Genomic DNA, 20,764 nt, shown 5'->3' with positions numbered 1-20,764 from the left:
AGATTTTTCTGATGAATCATCTGTTGAGCCGCATCCCAATCATCACAAATACTGCAGTGGACCTATTGGAACCTGCATGGACCCAAGATTCTCCCAGAAATCAGTCAAGTTTGGTGAAGGAAAAGTCATGGTTTGTGGTTACATTCAGTATAAGGGCATGCGAGAGATCTGCAGAGTGGATGGAAACATCAACAGCCTGAGGTATCAAGACATTTGTCCTGCCCTATTACACTACAAACCACAGGAGATGGTAAATTCTTCAGCAGGATAGCACTCCTTCTCATAGTTCAGCCTCCACATTAAAGTTCCTGAAAGCAAAGAAGGTCAAGGTGCTTCAGGATTGGCCAGCCCAGTCACCAGACATGAACATTATTGAATTTTAAATAATTTAAAATGAAGCCATGATTATATAGAGGCGTAATCTAGAGGCCTTTGCCTTTGATATAAGCCACTTCTAATACCAAATGATCAACTAGAAGTCAAGTTATTATTTGTTGTTCCTAAAACTTGGATAGGCGACAAGACTTTTGTCAGGTAGTGTATATGTCATAATAATCATAAATACCATAGTTTATGTTTGAGCAAGTTACAAATATCAGGTGCTTTAACATCTCTTTGCATTAACCAACATTTGATTGGTCTGAAGAGCTGATAAGAAGCTGAAGAAGAGAGTTAAAAAGAAATAAGTTAATGCAAGTATATCTTATCTCATAATGCTCACTGCATCACTCACTCTAGTTTACTTTGGATGTTTTTTTTCACTAATGCAAACTTTATCTGAACTTGCACAGATGAAATTTAGGCAATTTCCTGCTTGATCACCGCAAAGATGCTGCACATTCCATGTCATTCACTGCACCCGGCTGAATTTTGTCTCTGTTTGCACGTTTAGATTGACTTTTTACGTAATCTGTTCACACAAATACTTAATTAATGTTTTAAATTATTTAATATTTAAAAATATTTTACATTTTTTAATTAATTAATATTTTTAATTTTAATTATTAATATTTTAATAAAAAAATAATATTTTTGGCATGAACCTAGCATTAATGTGAATTATCTCATTGTCTTAGAGTGTAGATAACCCTTAAGTTAATATATTGACACACCCTTGAATATTTTGAGTTTACTTGCTTCATTCGTGCACAAAGTTGGCTTCATTTGCGCATAAAATTCACTTTACAACAAATGTGAAGTCACTCCAGTTTTGTTAAAAAATGGCTGACATGGTTTTTGTTGTGAGGTTAGCTGTGGTTTATGTGATATCGAAGGTTTGGTGCAGTTTCTGGGACAATCAGATCCTTAAGACGTGCGCCTAGCCTGGTGAGTTTCACCAACTCCTCCAGGTGCTGCGCCTAGATGAAATTCCTTATTGTTTAATGCGAAAGTTCAGATTTTTAAAATAGTCAAACACTCAAAACACTCAATTTGCACTGTGTCATTCGCTTGAATCACATAATTTGTGTTGCCTCATTCACGCAAACCGCACCACAGGATGTCTATTGCGTTTTTGCATAGACTTAGCATGTGAATCACTCACTTTTAACGCTTCATCCATGTCTTATGTGAACGCACCGTAACAATCACAGAGGTTTTCATTTTGATTGAAAATGCTTACAGAGGCGTTTTTTGTTTTATTTGCTGGAGTAACTGCAGCACTAGCTGTAAAGGCTCCACCCTCTTCTGGAAAGGGGTGGGAAGTAGCAGCTCATTTGCATTTAAAGAAACAAACACTCAAACACGGAGAATTGTTCTGACTACTGCCCAAAGATGTGTTGATCATTTTTAGCATGGAATTTAGAGCTGAAAATTCCCAGACACATTCTTATATACATATTATTATAAAACATCTTGCAAAGCATAATATGACCCCTTTAAAAAATCCTGTTGATTTTAAATACATTTCCTAACTTAGAAAAGTGAATCTGAATTTAGGCAACAGAAAGCGTTAGAATCCCTAAGAGTTTTTAATAGTTATTTATGTATTACATTGACAGATCAGTCATTTGTAGCCTGCTTATATACAGTAGATGTTGATTGCTATTGATGTTGCATATATTGCATGTTTGAGGATTATCTCAGTGATTCTATTTCAGTGAAAAAATGCATATCAATGTGAATTAGCCATGGTACTGAGTATCAGTGGATGAAAGAAAACAGATGATATATGGACTTTTCAGAAAGAATATACTTTTTTCAGTATACTATCATGGGAGATTTGTCTCTGTAATGTTGAAGTATGTATATTTAGGAGCAAGTATTATATATATATATATATATATATATATATATATATATATATATATATATATATATATATATATATATATATATATATATATATATATATATGAAAAGTATATCAGGAATGTGCAATGGAACAAAATGCCAAGCTCTTGGACTGCAAGATATGCTTGAAAATATTTTTTAAATATTTACAAAAATATGAATATAGCTTGAAATATTTGTAACAAATAAATATCCTCAGCAGTGAAATGCTTATGTTATGTTTATTTATCTAATTTTGACACATTTATTTTTATTTTTATTTTATTTTTTTTATTTAAACATAGATAACATTTTACAAAACAATATACATGCCAGGGGGTAAGTATGCACAAAATACAAATGTACAAAATATACAAATGTAATAATTAAACAAATTATAAAGTTCACAAATGTTTAATGTGCATAAGGCTTTCTTGTTTAAAGAATCTCTGATACTGGTAATACACAAGCATAGTTCAGTCACCAATACCCTAAAATTAGGTTTCTTATTGGTAAATATTCATTTATGAATGTAAAATTTTGTTAACAAGTAAATTAATTCAATTAAAACAAATTTCCTCTTGATTAGGATAGACAGTAAAGCCATAAAGTACATTTTCCCATAACAATGAAAGGTTTCGAATAATGAAATTGTTTATTAATAAATTTTTGTTCCTCACCTCATTTTTCACACATTTATAAAGTTTTGTTGTTTAAAAAATCTATTTGAGTTTGAATTACTTACTAAATCCAAAGCATGTCAACCAACACAATTATTGCTGTATTTCTCTATTCTACAGAGCCAGCCGTGGCCAACTGCATCCAGCGGCCTGTTGATCTGATCTTCATGCTGGACGGTTCAGAGCGTATGGGCCAGGAGAATTTCCGCTATGCCCGTGAGTTTGTGGAGAATGTGGCGAACCGTCTCACACTGGCTCAGGGAGATAACGATGAACGCAATGCAAGGGTGGCTCTCTTGCAGTATGGAGATGAAAACCAACATCAGTTGGCCTTCAAACTTACCAACAACTTTACCGTCATCGCTGATGGCCTGGCCAACATGAGGTACCTAGATTCGACCTCCAATGTTGGAAGTGGCATCATCTATGCTATCAACAATATCGTCACGAGCAGAGGCACTCGATTGGCTAGACGAAACGCAGAGCTATCGTTTGTCTTCATTACCGATGGGGTCACCAGTAGCAAAAACCTGGAGGAAGGGATTAGTGCCATGCGCAGAGCTGAGGGCGTTCCCACTGTCATTGCCATGAGCAATGATGTTGACAAGGAAATCCTGGCAAAGATTTCTCTGGGAGACCAGACGGCTGTTTTCAGGGGTGACGATTTTGCCCGTCTGAACAAAGCCAGCTTTTTTGAGCGATTCGTTCGGTGGATCTGCTGAGATGTTGGGTGGGTTTTTTAGTAAACAGGGGATTGGTGTGTCCCCACATAGAAATCTGATATATGGCAATATATGCAATTTACATACATGACATACAAGTTCATATTTGGATTTCACTTATATGAGCAACCCAGGCTCACTATTAATACGCACCCCTATATACATCGCGAAGTACATCCCAGGAGCTTCGTTTTTTTGCAGTTTTTGTTTTCGCAAATCCACCAGAGGCCGCTGTCTATGCTTTTTCAAATCTCAAATTTCCCTCGTGAGTACCATTCATGCCTGCCCTTCTCGCGGAAATCCACCAGAGGCCGCTGTCAACTGACTGACCGACCGACCGATACCCCCAACCACCCCCTTCCTTAAACCCAACCAATAGTGTTTTCAAAGCACCGATTGACTCGATCACCCCCTTACCTAAACTCAACCGCAGTGTTTTCAAAAGCAATCCAGAAAAAGAAAAGCCCCCTGATTTTTACCACACTTTCAGATTTTACCACATTCTCACCCTGTTATTTACTTGTTTATTTTATTTTTTGCATTTTGTTTTACCTGCTTTGAGGAACCATTCCTCACCGGACTCGTGAACCCCATCGTCGCGGTCAACTCCTCTCTGCGTCACAAGTCCGCTGACATACAAGGCGAGCCACCGGGCAAACTGGTAACAGTGGAAAAGCTGTCCATACGGAGGTAAGCAGTCAGCTGGTAGCAAGAAAACAAATAGAAGCTATTGGCGGTGTCATACTGCCCTGTATCGTTAATTTTAAAGATGAAATGCAGCCATATGTATGTATATATATATATATATATATATATATATATATATATATATATATATATATATATACATATATATAAAAAATTGCCATTTTTTTGCAATATTCCGAAATATACGTTGGATATATGACATGCAAAACCCAAATATGAACTTAGAATTACAAATATGACATAGATTTTCATGTATCAGATTTCTGAATGGGTCAAAGGGTGTAACACAATGATTAGATGCATTTTATATGCAGTAAATCTATGCAGTCTATGCAAAAGAGGTTAAATTGGTTTGTTATGCAGAGATAATGTATTTCATATTTTTTATAGCTGAAAACCTTTGAAAGAATGCAGTTTTTCATTAGCTTTAACTTGATGATGCACCAATGGCAATGGGGGGTTTGGGCACAGGAAGATACTGCAGTAAACCAAGAGGTCCAATTAGTAGCAACACTCCAAAGAATATGTACTGAATGTGTATTTTGACAATGTTGCAATTGTAGTTCTTTTTTATTTCTGTATTTTTAATGCTGAAAGGCCTCTAAGCTGAATTTTTTGTTTGATATATTCAACTACACAAGGTGCTAAACCAGAGTAAGACTGGAGTTCAGGATGCACATTTGTAAAAGTGCACTAATTCAGGTGTATAAACAGCCATGTCAAAGATTACACTTGCCACGTTCACATTTAAACAACAAAAATGTTCAATTTGAATTAGCATTGACTTAAAAAAGGCCTGGATAGCTGAATGAATTAAATCTACACTACTTTCCACAGCATGTGCACTCTTAATCCAACACAAACAGATTCAGATTAAACATTAGCTTATAGTAAAATATAGAAAGATCATTTTAAGACTATTGTTAGGAGCACGATCACTCACTTAATTCCAAGAGCCAAAGGGAACATTTATATATTTGACATGCTGTTGGACACTTGAAGGATTATTTCCAAAGTTGCTGTCAAACTGAAATTTTAGTACAATAAATCAAGCTGTGGTAACAAAACTGAGGTGTCTGTGATGTTTGTTCAAGTAAAAAGGTTACTATTAAAATGGTTTAAGATTTGAATGAGAATTGTTTTAGAGTCGAATGTGATATCAAGCATTTTTCTATTTTATTTGCACAGCATTATATGTTTTTTTATGTTTTTACTGAACAAAATAACTGAGGAAACAGTGGCTGAGACACAGTCATCTCTAATACAAATAGATTTTTGGGGGGACTTTAGACTGGTCCATAAGTTAAAGTAGATATAATTCAATAAAGGGATAGTTTAACCCAGAGATGAACATTTTCTGTGAATTTACACATGACATCTTAGATGCAGATCATTTTTTCTTCTTCAGCCGAATATTACAGAATATTTAAAAATGAATTAGCAGGATTCACATAATAAAATGTATAAATATATGTAAATACAGGCAGCATGGTGGCGCAGTGGGTAGCATAATCGCCTCACAGCAAGAAGGTATCTGGTTCGAGCCTCCGCTTGGTTAGTTGGCATTTCTGTGTGGAGTTTGCACGTTCTCCCCGTGTTCGCGTGGGTTTCCCCCACAGTGCAAAAACCTGTGGTATAGGTGAATTGGGTAAGGTAAATTGTTCGTAGTGTGTGAATGAGTGTGTATGGATAATTCCCAGTAATGGGTTGCAGCTGGAAGGGCATTTGCTGCGTAAAAAATATGCTTGATAAGTTTGCGGTTCATTCCACTGTGGCGACCCCAGATTAATAAAGGGACTAAGCCGAAAAGAAAATTAATGAATGAATATATATAAGTACATATTTTAACCTATATAAATTGCCTTTGCATGTGTAGGCTATACAGTATATCGTTTTTTTAAATCAAAGTTTCTACTTTCATTTTGGGGTGAATTATTCCATTAAGGTCGATCTTGTCATTGATTTACTGATAGCTAAGTAGAATGTGAAAACTATAAATGATACCTACAAAAATTATTATTATTATTTTTTTTTACTGTTTTGTATTTGGATAATTGATTAGCCATTGATCTATTTATTATGGATCAGTTTTACTACAAATATCATGGTTAAACTATGGTAAATGTACTAAAACACATTTTTTTGTACATTACACATGGTTTAATTACAACAATAAGCGATTATTATTATTACTAATATTTTTATTTGTAATAAAATCCATGGTTAATGTTGGTAAAGAAATTTCCTAACACTTACGAACAAAGGACTATCTCGGTTAAACTATGGTAAATGTACTAAAAACACGGCTGATTTGTGGTTATCATGGTTTAATTTCAACAATAATCTATTATTATTATTATTTTCATTTGTTGTAAAATCCATGCTTAATTTTAGTAAAGGAATGTACAAACATTTATGAACAAAGGACTATCACATTTAAACTATGGCAAATGTACTAAAACACGGTTAATTTGTGGTTATCATGGTTTAATTACAATAATAATAGATTATTATTATTATCATCATTTGTAGCAAAATCCATAATGTTCGTAAAGGAAATTACGAACATTTACGAACAGACTATCACGGTTAAACTATGGTAAATGTACTAAAAACACGGTTCATTTGTGGTTATCATGGTTTAATTACAACAATAATAGACTTATTATTATTATTATTTAGTAAAATCCCTGTTAATGTTCGTAAAGGAAATTACAAACATTTACGAACAGACTACGGTTAAACTATAGTGAATGTACTAAAACACAGTTGGTTTGTGGTTATCATGGTTTAATTACGAAAATAATCGATTATTATTATTATTATTATTATTATTATTATTCTCATTTGTAGTAAAATCCCTGATAAATGTTCATAAAGGAATTTACAAACAAAGGACTATCACGGTTAAACTATGGTAAATGTACTGAAAACATGGTGCATTTGCGGTTATTTCGGTTTAATTACAACAATAATCGATTATTAGTATTGTTATTATTGTTGTTATTATTATTATTATTATTAATATTATTTTAATTTGCAGTCAAATCTATGATTCATGTTCGTAAAAAAAATTTAAACTATCGTATTATAAAAGTATGTATACTTTATGAATAACGTTTATAATATTCAGGTCACAACAAGACAGAAACTCAAGTTTGACTTTCAATGTCAATGTACACAAAGTACTGTACGTTCCTTCACTCGTCGTGAACCAATCAGAATCGAGCTTCAACATCAAAACAATTCGCGTTTGGTCCAGAACGCATACCGTAGACAGCCTCCAATGACAAACAGAGAACATTATCGGACTTGTGCCATTTAGACCCCAAAACAAGACTTTTTTCACTATTTATGGTATTGCTTACGAACGAGGAATATTTGTGGAGTATCCAAGAAGCTATTTAGATGACTTAAAAGGAGAAACAATCCGCGGGATGCTGCCGAAAGGATTACTGCAATTCCGGGTTTTCCTGTCACTCAAGCCGTCCGACGTCATCACGTGGGAGGGCTTCCGTTTGCTGTCATCGGAATTCATTATGGATGTGCAAAATTTAATGAACGTACAGAGTTTTAATACGGCTCCGTAAAATGTCAGACAGCCGTGTATTGAATTGTGTGAGGAACACCTGTATGTTTTAATCGTTTTTCTGTATTGTGGAGTCATAAATAGCACAGCGGACATGACTTGGCTAACGTTACTCATGAAGCGGTAGCAGTGAAGATCTGGTTGCATGTTTTCCTCCTCCTGCAGTCCACTAGGAAGCTGAAGGGTTTCTCCTTCATATAATCGCAAATTCCTTGTCAAGGCCATAAACAGAGCATGAGGAGCCGCAGTAATTCAGGAGTGAGGCTGGACGGATTTGCCAGACTTGTCCATGAAACAATATTATGCCACCAGGTTTGTCTATTCTATTCTATTCTATTCTATTCTATTCTATTCTATTCTATTCTATTCTATTCTATTCTATTCTATTCTATTCTATTCTATTCTTGTCTGTTCTATTCTATTCTATTCTTGTCTGTTCTATTCTATTCTATTCTTGTCTGTTCTATTCTATTCTATTCTTGTCTATTCTATTCTATTCTATTCTATTCTATTCTATTCTATTCTATTCTATAGTGTGTTGTTTGTTGTGTGCTATTATTTTACTCTATTCTGTTCCGTTACATATTCTTGTTTTATCCCCTCTACTGTATATAATGCAGTTGTGTTTTGCACTGTTCTGTTGTAATATACAGTGCTCAGCATAATTGAGTACTCCACATTTAGAAAATGAATATGTTTATCCAATTCTTAGTGAATATAGGCAATGTATTTTTGTGCATTTAAAAAAACAGATTTATTAAACAGATATATTTATTAAAACAGTTCTTTAGTCACCAAACATATTTAGAAATGAAAGATAATACAATTAAATTCAAGTAAAATAATACAAAAAAAAATTAAATTAAATTACAACCTACAAAATCTTAACTAAATTTTTCTATTTTTTTTTTATTTATTTATTTTTTCTTCTCTTGATTTTTCCTCTTTTAAATTTGTATTTGTTATTTGTCTATAACATATAAATTTGGATGTACTAGTTTTTGGACCGTTATCAGAAGTTATTTTGTTAGATAAGGTCTAAAATTGGCTTCAGTACTAAATAATCTAATGTATATGCACAAATATAATATTTTATAGCTTCCTATCAAAATATAAATTTAAAAGATAGATTTGTGAGGGGTGTACTTATATATGCTGAGCACTGTACATATATATGAATAGTGTAATTATTTAAGGTGAATAGGGTAATATGGCAATAATTAACAAATTAATAATAATGAATAGGGTAATAATTAACAAATTCTTTCCATATTTCCAAAGTTGATAGATTACGTTGATTAGCAAAAAAAGTGTTACAAGTTGTTTTACAAGTTGTTTAAATATGCAAATTAGGCATTATTTACTTAAATATGCACTAGTTTTAATTTTTAATTTTTTTTTTACATTGAGTCAAAGTTTTTGCAGAGGGATTTTAGGTATCAGGTGTCAACAGACTGAAAAAAAACAATTCACGTTTTTTCTTTTGGTAAAAATGTTATCTATATAATGTTAAAAATAATAATCTCATGTGGAGATTATTGGCTCTGTGCAGGAGAAAAAATGAGGCCTTTAAAAATATTTAATAATTGAAGTCTTCAGAAACAAATTGATAAAGTGAAACAAAAGTAACACAAAAAGTGTTTTGCATGTTATTATAATTATAATAGTTTTTTTTTTTTTATACTAACAGGTGCATGGAAAGAAGTTTTTCCTTAAAGTCTTGCCTTAATATATTGTGACCATATTCTATTCTGAATGTGAATTATTAATATATATATATATATATATATATATATATATATATATATATATATATATATATATATATATATATATATATATATATATGCAGTATGAACACATCCCTCTATTAAAATATTCAGATTGTAGATATAAATAAAACTGTTTGGTGTGTGTGAGAGCAGCTCACGTGGAGATTATTGACTCGGTGCAAGAGTTTCTTAAAAAATTAAGAAAAGGCCTTTAAAAATATGTTTTATAATTGAAATCTATGGGAACTAATTGGTAAAGTCAGACAAAAGACAAAACGCTTAAAATTGTATTTTGCATGTTATTATTTTCCGTTAGACTGAAGAAAAAAAAAAAAAAGAAAATACTCTCTATGAAAAGCCAAAATCCCAAAACCAACAGGGGCATGAGAAAACAGTTTTTGCTTAAAATCTTGATTGGCTCAGTGCAGGAGACAAAGAATATGGGAAAAGGTCTTTAAAAATGTGTTTCATAATTGAAATCTACAGAAACAAATTGATAAAGTGAGACAAAAGAAACCCTTAAAACTGTATTTTGCATGTTATTAATTTTCTGTTAGACTGAGGAAGAAGAATAAACGTAAAAAATGTTCTATGAAAAGCCAAAAACCCCAAATCCCATAACTGACAGGTGCATGAAAAATCTTTCCTTCAGTTTATTCTGATTTACTCTACCATATTCTATTCTACTTCTAGCAATCTATATTGTTCATAAAATGTGAATTATTAAAAGACTTTTAATTTGGAAATCAAAGTGCAGCTCAAATATGAACATACAGTAGCCCTGTGTAGTGTCTTGTGTTTGAAAGCCTTCTATAGCATTGACATTTTTGACATTGAGTCAAACTACTTGCAGAGGGATTATAGGTATCAGGTGTCAACAGACTGAAAAAAAAACACATTATGTTTGTCTTTTAGTATAACAAAATGTTGTATATAGTCAACAAAATTATATATATGAACACATCGCTCTGTTAAAATCTTCATATTGTAGATATGAATAAAACAGTTTGGTGTATGTAAGAGCAGCTCAAGTGGAGATTATTGGCTCAGTGCAGGAGAGAAAAGAATGAGGATAAAGGCATTTAAAATGTGTTTTATAAGTGACGTCTTCAGAAACTAATTGATAAAGTGAAGCAAAAGAAACACTTGAAATTGTAGTTTGCATGTTATTCATTTTCTGTTAGACTGAAGAAGAAAAATAAAAGAAAAAACACTTGATTAAAAGCCAAAAAGCCCCAAATCCTAAAACTAACAGGTGCATTAATGTGAATTATTAAAAGATTTAAATGTGAAAATCTAACAAATCTACTAACAGATGCATGGAAAACTGTCTTAATATATTCAGACCATGTTCTTTTCTGCTCTGAACAATCTATATTGTTAATACAAATGTGAATTATAAGACTTTTAATGTGGAAATCAAAGTGCAGCTCAAATAAGAACATTCAGTAGGCCTGTGTAGTTTCTGGTGTTTGAGAGCCTTCTGTAGCATTGACATTTTTTAACATTGAGTCAAAGTGTTTGCTGAGGGATTTTAGGAATCAGGTGTCAACAGACACACAAAAAAACCACCTTTTTCTTTTAGTATAAAAAAGTTGTATATAATCAACAAAATTATACTTATATATGAACACATCGCTCTGTTAAAATTTCAGATTGTAGATATAAGTAAAAATGTTTGGTGTGTGTGAGAGCAGCTCACGTGGAGATTATTGGCTCAGTACAGGAGACAAAAAAATTTGAGAAAACCCTTTAAAAATATGTTTTATAATTGAAATCTATGGAAACTAATTGATAAAGTGAGACAAAAGACTCAAAATTGTATTTTGCATGTCGAAAAAATGTTCTATGAAAAGCCAAAAAGCCCAAAATCCCATAACTGACAGGTGCATGAAATGTCTTACCTTCAATTTATTCTGATTTACTCTACCATATTCAATTCTTCTTCAAGCAATCTATATTGTTCATAAAAATGTGAATTATTCAAAGGAGTTTAATGTGGAAATCAAAGTGCAGCTCAAATATAAACATACGGTAGGCCTGTGTAGTTTCTTGTGTTTGAGAGCCTTCTGTAGCATTGAGGCCATTCTCACTGGAGGAATCTAAAAATAAATAAGGCTTGCCTTGAACAAAGGTCACCTTTAAATAACCCATGACTGGGAAAAATATTTGTATTATCAGTAACACTTTAAAATATTGCTCTGCTGGTAAATGTATTTACTATGAATTATGAACAGTCCTGTGCAGCATTTTTTAATCATAGTTCAACATTTATTAATGCAATATTAAAATCCAAAATTGTGTTTGTTATTATTGGTTAGTGCACAGTGAGTTAATAAGAACTATTAATGAACAACTGTATTTTCAATTAACAAAGATGAATGAATATTGTAATAAATGTATTGTTTATAAATATTAGCTATAACATTAGCAATCATTATTTTAAAGTGTTCACCGCATTATCTAATACATGCAAATTCTTTAAAAGCAGATATGAAGTATTATGCACAACACAGTAAACTGTACGAGTAATAATAAGTGATCAATATTATTATGAGTGTTTAATTATTTATTATTACATGATTTTTCTTTGATAGCTACAGTGCTTAAAATACTGTAAAGCAAATAAAATGTGTCATTTTGGTGTCTGTACATTTACACATACAGTATATAGAAGGCATAATAATTAAAAGTGAATAGTTGACAATTTTTCTTTTCTGTTATGAGTTTTCTGTTTCTTTTCTGTCCTGGCTGGGTCAGTTGGCATTTCTGTGTGGAGTTTGCATGTTCTCCCCATGTTCGCATGGGTTTCCTCCGGGTGCTCCGGTGCACAGTCCAAAGATGAATTGGGTAAATTAAATTGGCCATAGTGTATGAGTGTGAATGTGAATGTGAGAGTGTATGGGGTTTTCCCAGTACTGGTTTACAGCTGGAAGGGCATCTGCTGTGTAAAACATATGCCTGAATAGTTGGAGGTTCATTCCGCTGTGGCGACTCCTGAAAAATAAGGGACTAAACCGAAGAAAAATTAATGAATACAGCAGTTCAGTATATTTGACATAAGTATTGACATTAAACGCTTTGTTGTGAAATTGGTGGAAAAATAGTGGCAAAGTAGAAAGATTTAAAATAGTGATGAATTTGTATTTTATATTTACAATATATCCTTAAATAGAATCTTTTAACGTTATCAAATTATTCCTGATCTGAAGATGACAAAATTTGTATATTGATAAAATTAAATATTTCTATATCCATAAAACTGGTATGTAAACTTATACAAAATGGATGTTTTCAGTCGTGTCTCCTGTAAAAGTGTCTCCCAAATAAAAGCTTTAGAATTTACTACAGCAATTCAGGTTGAGCTTGTATTTCATTAAATGGTGTATGCGATGCGATGCGATGCGATGCGATGCGATGCGATACGATACGATACGATATGATATGATATGATATGATATGGTATCGTATCGTATCGTATCATATCATATCATATCATATCATATCATATCATACCAGATTCTGACAGTATGATAACCCTGGTTAAAATATCACAGTGTCATGGTATTGCGATTACTGCTCTAAAATGCATTTTTTTTCAAACGTCTGGGTAAAAAACAACAACTTTTTTCCCCTTTGAACACAATGTATTTTATTTTGAGAAACATTTAAAATATTTTGAAACCGTAAACATGTCAGGGTAAACAATTCAAATAAATCATTGACTTCAAAAACAAAGATTTATTTACAATTTAAAATGGCATCTTTAAATATCTTTTCTGCTGGAGATACTGTTGTCCTAAAAAGTAAAGTAAAACGTAAAAAAAAAAAATCTTACATACCATATAGGAATGGTATAACAGAAAGTTTAAAGTTTTAAAACCTTGACTTTTCCAAACCGCGGCATACCTTAAAAACGGTTATCATCCCATGCCTGATATATGATACGATACGATACGATACGATATGATACAATGCGATGCGATACAATATGGCACTTCATTGTCAGACAGGTCTGAATTTTTTCTTTCAAGACAGTATCTGTGTTAACAGTGATCAGTGTTACAAGCACTTCAAACAAAAAACACTACAGCAAAACAAAACTTCAATCATAAGCGAGACAATATAATATAAAAAAACAGACACTACTTTCAGAAAAAATACAAAATAACTACAAAATATTTACAACGTACTGCTGAGTTTTTATTTATCTCTGAGATTGCTTGATGAACAAAGGAGTGTTGTAGCTTTACCCTGTTGAATATTTTAATTGTATTATTAATAAAGATGTGTTTGGTGTTCTCCTTGTAGAATCCAGTGACGGGTCTCCTGCCGGCCAGCGAGCAACAGAAGGATGCTTGGGTCAGGGATAACGTTTACAGCATTTTGGCAGTGTGGGGGCTTGGGATGGCTTACCGCAAGAATGCAGACCGTGATGAGGATAAAGCCAAAGCCTATGAGCTTGAACAGGTGACAGAAACTTCAGAACGTCAACATCTGCTGTGTCATTGTTCAGGAGTTACTGTACTACAGTATTGTATACAGTGTTTTATACTGTTGCTAGATGACTGCTTTAGACTACACATATCATATACAATTTGGATACAGTAGACTAATTGCAATATATACAGTTTATATATGATGCATGGAAAATGTGTTTTTTATTCTCACCAAGATTGCATTGACACTGCCTGGTAAAAAGTTTGAAAATGTTAATGTTTTTCTATTTAATTATGTGAAGACTCTTCTGCTCACCAAGTGTATATGATCAAAAATATAATAAAACAGTAATATTTGGGAATTTAAATGTGTAAATATAGTGTAAATATATTTAAAAAAAGCAATATTTTCAGAACAGTTTTCAGTTTATAATGTAAATAGTTTTTCTCTTCAGAACAAATACTTTCATTAATTAAAAGACAAATCAGGGCTCAACAATAAGGACTGCCCGATGGCCTGGGGCCAGTGGGAGAAACGCTCAGACAGTAGACAGGATTGCATTGTCACTAAAGTTTCATTTTTAGTTAATGCGACTATTTTTCAATTGCGTGCAATTACAGTCTTAGAATGAACAAACAGTTTGTGCTTGGAAGCCTTTAAATTTAAGCTTAAATTTTTGGTTGTTCCTATCTGGGGTGCGTTTCTGAAAACCATGGTTAGCCAACTAAAGTCGCAGGTTGCGTCGTTACAAACATAGTTCGTTGATTTGCCGTTTCCCAAATCCATCATTCCAATGAACAGTCCTAAACTGTGTCGCAAACTTGTATGCTTGCAACTACACCACTAGAGCTATAACATAGTTCCTGGCTGTGTTATATTCCCAGTTATCCCCCTATGACCTATTCATTTAGAACATTCTAACATTTAAACATGTTTACAATTGCGTTCCGTTCGCAGTGTACTTTGAAAACATTGATGTCATTTTGAAAACAGCCGTGGCTCATGACAAAAGCTATAGGTGAGCTATTTATTTTACATCTCCAAAGCTTGTGAAAACAAAAAACAGCATACGCGAATGATTTATATTTTTAGTAGTTTATTTATTAGGTATCTGTACTGAATATGACAGGGGCCTGCTGGTCAACACATTTCTGCAGTGGTTTGCATGTGTCAAATTGTAAAAGTAGACTTTTCAAAAAAATAAATAAATAAACAATATCCTACTCTCCCAAAACTACGGGTTTTGGGAAACACTTGTCACTACATCGTTCATTTCTCAAATGATGCATCGTACTATGATAGTTCAGCCATGAGTTACATCGTTGTTTGGGAAACGCACCCCTGACTGGATGTTGTGAGCATGTTATATTTTTCTGTAATCTGGGAACAACCAGTTTTTAATAGGGTAGTAAAAATCTTAACCACTGGTCCAATCGGGCCAGTAGAAAAACACTTTTAGTGTTAAACCCTGCACATTACATTAATCAAAAGTGAAATTAAGGGCTTTTTTAATGTTGCAATCTTTTTTATTTAAAATAAATGGTGTTATTTTGAACTTTGTTTTCATCAAATTATCACAATTTTTTTATATTACAAATGTGTATTTTGAAAACTACATGAATGTACACTACCTGACTTGTCATGTCTTGTCATCGATCCCAGTTGTAAGAGCAAATAATAACTTGACTTCAAGTTGATCATTTGGTAAAGTGGCAGAAGGTCGATTTTTCCCATGAATCATCTGTTGAGCTGCATCCCAATCATCACAAATACTGCAGAAGACCTATTGGAACCTGCATAGACCCAAGATTCTTTCAGAAATCAGTCAAGTTTGGTGAAGGTAAAATCATGGTTTGGGTTACATTCAGTATGGCAGCATGTGAGAGATCTGCAGAGTGGATGACAACATCAACAGCCTGAGGTATCAAGACATTTAGGCTGCCCATTACATATAACAAACCACAGGAGCGGGTAAATTCTTCAGCAGGATAGCGCTCCTTCTCATAATTCAGCCTCACTCTATCTGCTCACACTTCAAAGTTCCTGAAAGCAAAGAAGGTCAAGGTGCTCCAGGATTGGCCAGCCCAGTCAGCAGAGGTGAATATTATTGAGCAAATCTGGGGGAATATGAGGGACGAGGCATTGAAGATGAATGCAAAGGATCTTGAACTCTGGGAGTCCTGCAATCACACTTTCGTTGTCATTCCAGATGACTTTATTAATAAGTTATTTGAGTCATTGCAGAGATGTATGGATGCAGTCCTCCAAGCTCAGGGCAGTCACACACAAAATTTATTCATTTTCCACTGCAGCATGACTTTATATTCTATACTGTACATTATTTATGTTAAATGACAAGACTTTTTTTATAAGCAAAGTCAGACCTTACAGTCCTAATTAAATAATTAAAAATCAAGGCATGATCATATTTTATTTTGGTAAAATAAATGAAATCTAGAGGTATTTACCTTTTATATAAGCCACTTCTGATACCAAATGATCAACTAGAAGTCAAGTTATTATTTGTTGTTCCTAAAACTTGAGTAGGCGACAAGACTTTTGTCAGGTAGTGTATATATTGAACTATTTTATTGATAACACTGTGTTTTTTTTCAGAGTGTGGTTAAGCTAATGCAAGGTCTGCTGCAGTGTATGATGAGACAGGTACAGCATTTCACTGTTGTTCAATTGTTATTTTAAACACGTACATCAGAGCTTTATATATTAATTTATTCCAATCTAATTCCAGTCTCATGGCAAAACAAAACTATTTGATGTTTTACTAGTGGAAAACAAAATATTATTTGAAACATTTGAATTGAAGCAAAATGTGTGTTTTTTAGATAAATGCAAGCATGACGGCCCCAGGCATAATCATTACTGGGGTGTGAGCATATCGTAAATATCATAAAATCACATGAATTCATACAAATGAGCCACTAATATACCAAAACATGAACTAGTTACAAATTGCCACAAGATTGGTTGATTCTTTGTTGAACACAAGTCTGTATACACCTGAGCACACATACACACACACACTCTGTCTTGCTTGGCTAAACACGTCAATGTAACTGCAGGTGGAGAAGGTAGAGAAGTTCAAACACACACAGAGCACAAAGGACTGCCTGCATGCCAAATATCACACACCTACCTGTGCCACAGTGGTCGGAGATGACCAATGGGGGCACTTGCAAGTCGATGCCACCTCACTCTATCTGCTCACACTGGCCCAGATGACTGCCTCAGGTGAGAGTGGAACAGTCTATAGTGGATAGTTAACCCAAAAATGAAAACGCAACCATTTACTTGCAAACCTTGTATGATTTTCATTGTTCCTTGGGATGCAAAAAAAAAAAAAAAGATTTTTTTTGAGAATCACAAGTCAGTGGACACCATGACTTGTGCCAATCTTAAGGGGAAGAGTTTTCCATTAAAATAAGATTATCAATTCTTGTGCTATGCTATGCTATGTTTAATCCAAAGATTTGATGAGAATTTTTCATTTTATTTGATCTTATTTAATTTAATTTAATTTAATTTAATTTAATTTAATTTAATTTAATTTAATTTAATTTAATTTAATTTAATTTAATTTAATTTAATTTAATTTAATTTAATTTAATTTAATTTAATTTAAAATGTTTTAGGTTTTATCATATTTTATTTTATTTTATTTTATTTTATTTTTTATTTTTTTATTTTATTTTATTTTATTTTTTTATTTTATTTTAGTTTTATTTTATTTTAGTTTTTATTTTTTCAGAAAATATTTTAGATTTTATAATATTTTAATTTATTCGTTCATTCGACCTTCTTGCTGTGAGGCGATCGTGCTACCCACTGCGCCACCGTGATGCTGATAATAATTTAATTTAATTTAATTTAATTTAATTTAATTTAATTTAATTTAATTTAATTTAATTTAATTTAATTTAATTTAATTTAATTTAATTTAATTTAAAATGTTTTAGGTTTTATCATATTTAATTTAATTTAATTTAATTTAATTTAATTTAATTTAATTTAATTTAATTTAATTTAATTTAATTTAATTTAATTTAATTTAATTTAATTTAATTTTATTTTATTTTATTTTATTTTATTTTATTTTATTTTATTTTTTTTCCATTTAATTATTTGCTTTGTATTTATTTTGTATTTTGTAACTTATACATAAAAGTGAGTAGATGATATCAGATGTTTTCTTTTTTTATTTCAGTAGTTTATAAAATAAAACAAAAATAATGCAAAACTATAAATTAAATCCAGAGAAATTGAGAACTTCCAAATTGTGTCTTATTTTTTCGTTTCTGCATATAGTGTGTTTACTAAACCCATTCTACAGATTTCCCCATAATTAAATCGAGCTGCACATGAAAAACAGATGGCAGAATCTGTGTAGGGCTGTATATAACTTATAGATACGACTCAAAATTGATTCTATTTGATTCCATTGTGTTTTTAATTTAAGCCTCTGCTGGTTTCATATATCTGCTGTCATATTTTTAGCATCCGTTTCTCATTGTCCCTGATATCAAACCACAGGTCTGCACATCATATCGAACTTAGACGAGGTGGCTTTCATCCAGAACCTAGTGTTCTACATCGAAGCAGCCTACAAAGTGGCTGTAAGTTCACATTGGTTCATCGAGTTCTTAGATACCTTACTTGTCAAACTGGCATTACAGCCCTGTACACACTTCCTGACAGGATTATGGGATGTGGGAGCGAGGAGACAAGACCAATCAAGGCATTCCTGAACTAAACGGCAGCTCCGTCGGAATGGCAAAGGTACAGCAGGAGAGTCGTCTATACTTGTTTAGTCTGTCTGCTTCTTCAGATGTTGATTTGTGTTTTGTGTTCATGTTCTAGGCAGCTTTGGAGGCCATTGATGAGCTTGATTTATTTGGAGCTCACGGAGGCCCAAAATCAGTGATTCACGTTCTCCCAGATGAAGTAGAACATTGTCAGGTAAATAAATATAAACACTACCACAAAAGTCTTGTTGCCTATCCAAGTTTTAAGAACAACAAATAATAATTTCAACTTCTAGTTGATCATTTGGTATCAGAAGTGGCTTATATGAAAGACAAAGGCCTCTAGATTACGCTTATTTTACCATAATACAATATGCTGATGTCTTGATTTTTAATTATTTAATTAGGACTGTAAGGTCTCACTTTGCTTACACAAAAATCTTGTCATTTAACAGAAATAATGTACAGTGTAGAATATAAAGTCATGGTGCAGTGGAAAAAGAACTAATATTGTGAATGACTCCTATGAGCTTGGAGGACTGCATCCATACCTCTCTGCAATGACTCAAATCACTTATTAATTAAGTCATCTGGAATGGCAACGAAAGCGTTCTTGCAGGACTCCCAGAGTTCATCAAGATTCTTTGGATTCATCTTCAATGCCCCCTCCTTCATTGTACCCCAGACATGCTCAATAATGTTCATGTCTGGTGACTGGGCCGGCCAATCCTGGAGCCCTCTGACCTTCTTTGCTTTGGATGTAGCCATTCACTCTGCAGATCTCTTGCATGCCCCTATACTGAATGTAACCCCAAACCATGACTTTTCCTTCACCAAACGTGACTGATTTCTATGAGAATCTTGGGTTCACGAGGTTCCAATAGGTCTTCTGCAGACTTTGTGATGATTGGGATACACAGATGATTCATCAGAAAATTCTACCTTCTACCACTTTTCCAAATGATCAACTTGAAGTCAAGTTATTATTTGTTGCTCTTACAACTGGAATCGATGACAAGACTTTTATCAGGTAGTGTACAGAACAGGGCTGCACTTCTTTAAATAAGTCAGAGTAGATTAATATAAACTATTGGTAAGATGCATTTTTGTTCGTATGATCATAAGGGGACTAGGGCTGTACAATATAATGTAAAATATCGTTATCGTGATAATAGTCTGCGTGGGCGTTTATGCTCAACTTTCATATGAATGAACTGAAACCGCTCACTATGCTGCGCTCCCAAGGAAGAAAATGACAACAGTCAATCAGACTCTGAGGTTTTTACTCATTCATAGAGTTTTTAAAACCAAAACGTTTGCACCTTGACAGTTTTTACTCCAAATTAAAATGACTTAGATCTGAAAATATATATTTGAGCTGTTTATTGTAATATCATTGCACAAATAAATGATTTGAAAACATAGATAATGATAATAAAAATGGCTTTTTCTGTATTATCAGGGTTAAACATCTTGTTTCTCTTTGTGTTTCTAGTCTATCTTGTGCTCTATGCTTCCTCGAGCCTCTACCTCTAAAGAGATTGATGCTGGCCTGCTCTCTGTCATCTCCTTTCCTGCTTTTGCGGTGGAGGATGCGGATCTGGTCAACATCACCAAGGCCGAAATCATCACCAAGCTGCAGGTCTGTGACGTTACGGAAAAATCTTTGGCTATCAATCAATCTCAAGTGCTGCAGTGGAGGTTGCTTCAGCATTTTTATTCAAGAATAAGTTTCAATATTAGGATCAGTTTATAATGGGAAGGATCTGAGCCTCATTTTTGAGTAATGCTGGGTTTGATGAGGGGTTCATATCTTGGCAAG

At 33.0% G+C, this 20,764-nt stretch overlaps 2 protein-coding genes across 4 annotated transcripts in view; both read left to right on the top strand.

Moving 5' to 3' along the window:
* The window catches only part of col6a2 (collagen, type VI, alpha 2), a 37,464-nt gene extending 32,016 nt beyond the window's left edge, over window positions 1-5,448 (top strand). For all 3 annotated transcript variants that reach the window (XM_056468216.1, XM_056468215.1, XM_056468217.1), the window contains exon 28: window positions 3,072-5,448. In XM_056468216.1, the coding sequence (XP_056324191.1) occupies window positions 3,072-3,673 (602 nt within the window). In that variant the 3' untranslated portion in view covers window positions 3,674-5,448. The remainder of the gene's footprint in view (window positions 1-3,071) is intronic.
* Window positions 5,449-7,644: 2,196 nt separating this feature from the next.
* Window positions 7,645-20,764, top strand: part of phka2 (phosphorylase kinase, alpha 2 (liver)) — a 43,273-nt gene continuing 30,153 nt past the window's right edge. The window contains exons 1-8 of the mRNA XM_056467732.1: window positions 7,645-8,282; window positions 14,054-14,212; window positions 16,799-16,846; window positions 17,263-17,431; window positions 18,731-18,813; window positions 18,896-18,976; window positions 19,058-19,156; window positions 20,438-20,584. Of these exons, the coding sequence (XP_056323707.1) occupies window positions 8,205-8,282; window positions 14,054-14,212; window positions 16,799-16,846; window positions 17,263-17,431; window positions 18,731-18,813; window positions 18,896-18,976; window positions 19,058-19,156; window positions 20,438-20,584 (864 nt within the window). The 5' untranslated portion in view covers window positions 7,645-8,204. The remainder of the gene's footprint in view (window positions 8,283-14,053; window positions 14,213-16,798; window positions 16,847-17,262; window positions 17,432-18,730; window positions 18,814-18,895; window positions 18,977-19,057; window positions 19,157-20,437; window positions 20,585-20,764) is intronic.

Source organism: Danio aesculapii, chromosome 11, assembly GCF_903798145.1.
Source record: "Danio aesculapii chromosome 11, fDanAes4.1, whole genome shotgun sequence".
In the NCBI taxonomy this organism is placed as follows: domain Eukaryota; kingdom Metazoa; phylum Chordata; class Actinopteri; order Cypriniformes; family Danionidae; genus Danio; species Danio aesculapii.
The sequence above is the reverse complement of the archived record's forward strand: the minus strand, read 5'-3'. Positions and strand labels throughout refer to the sequence as shown.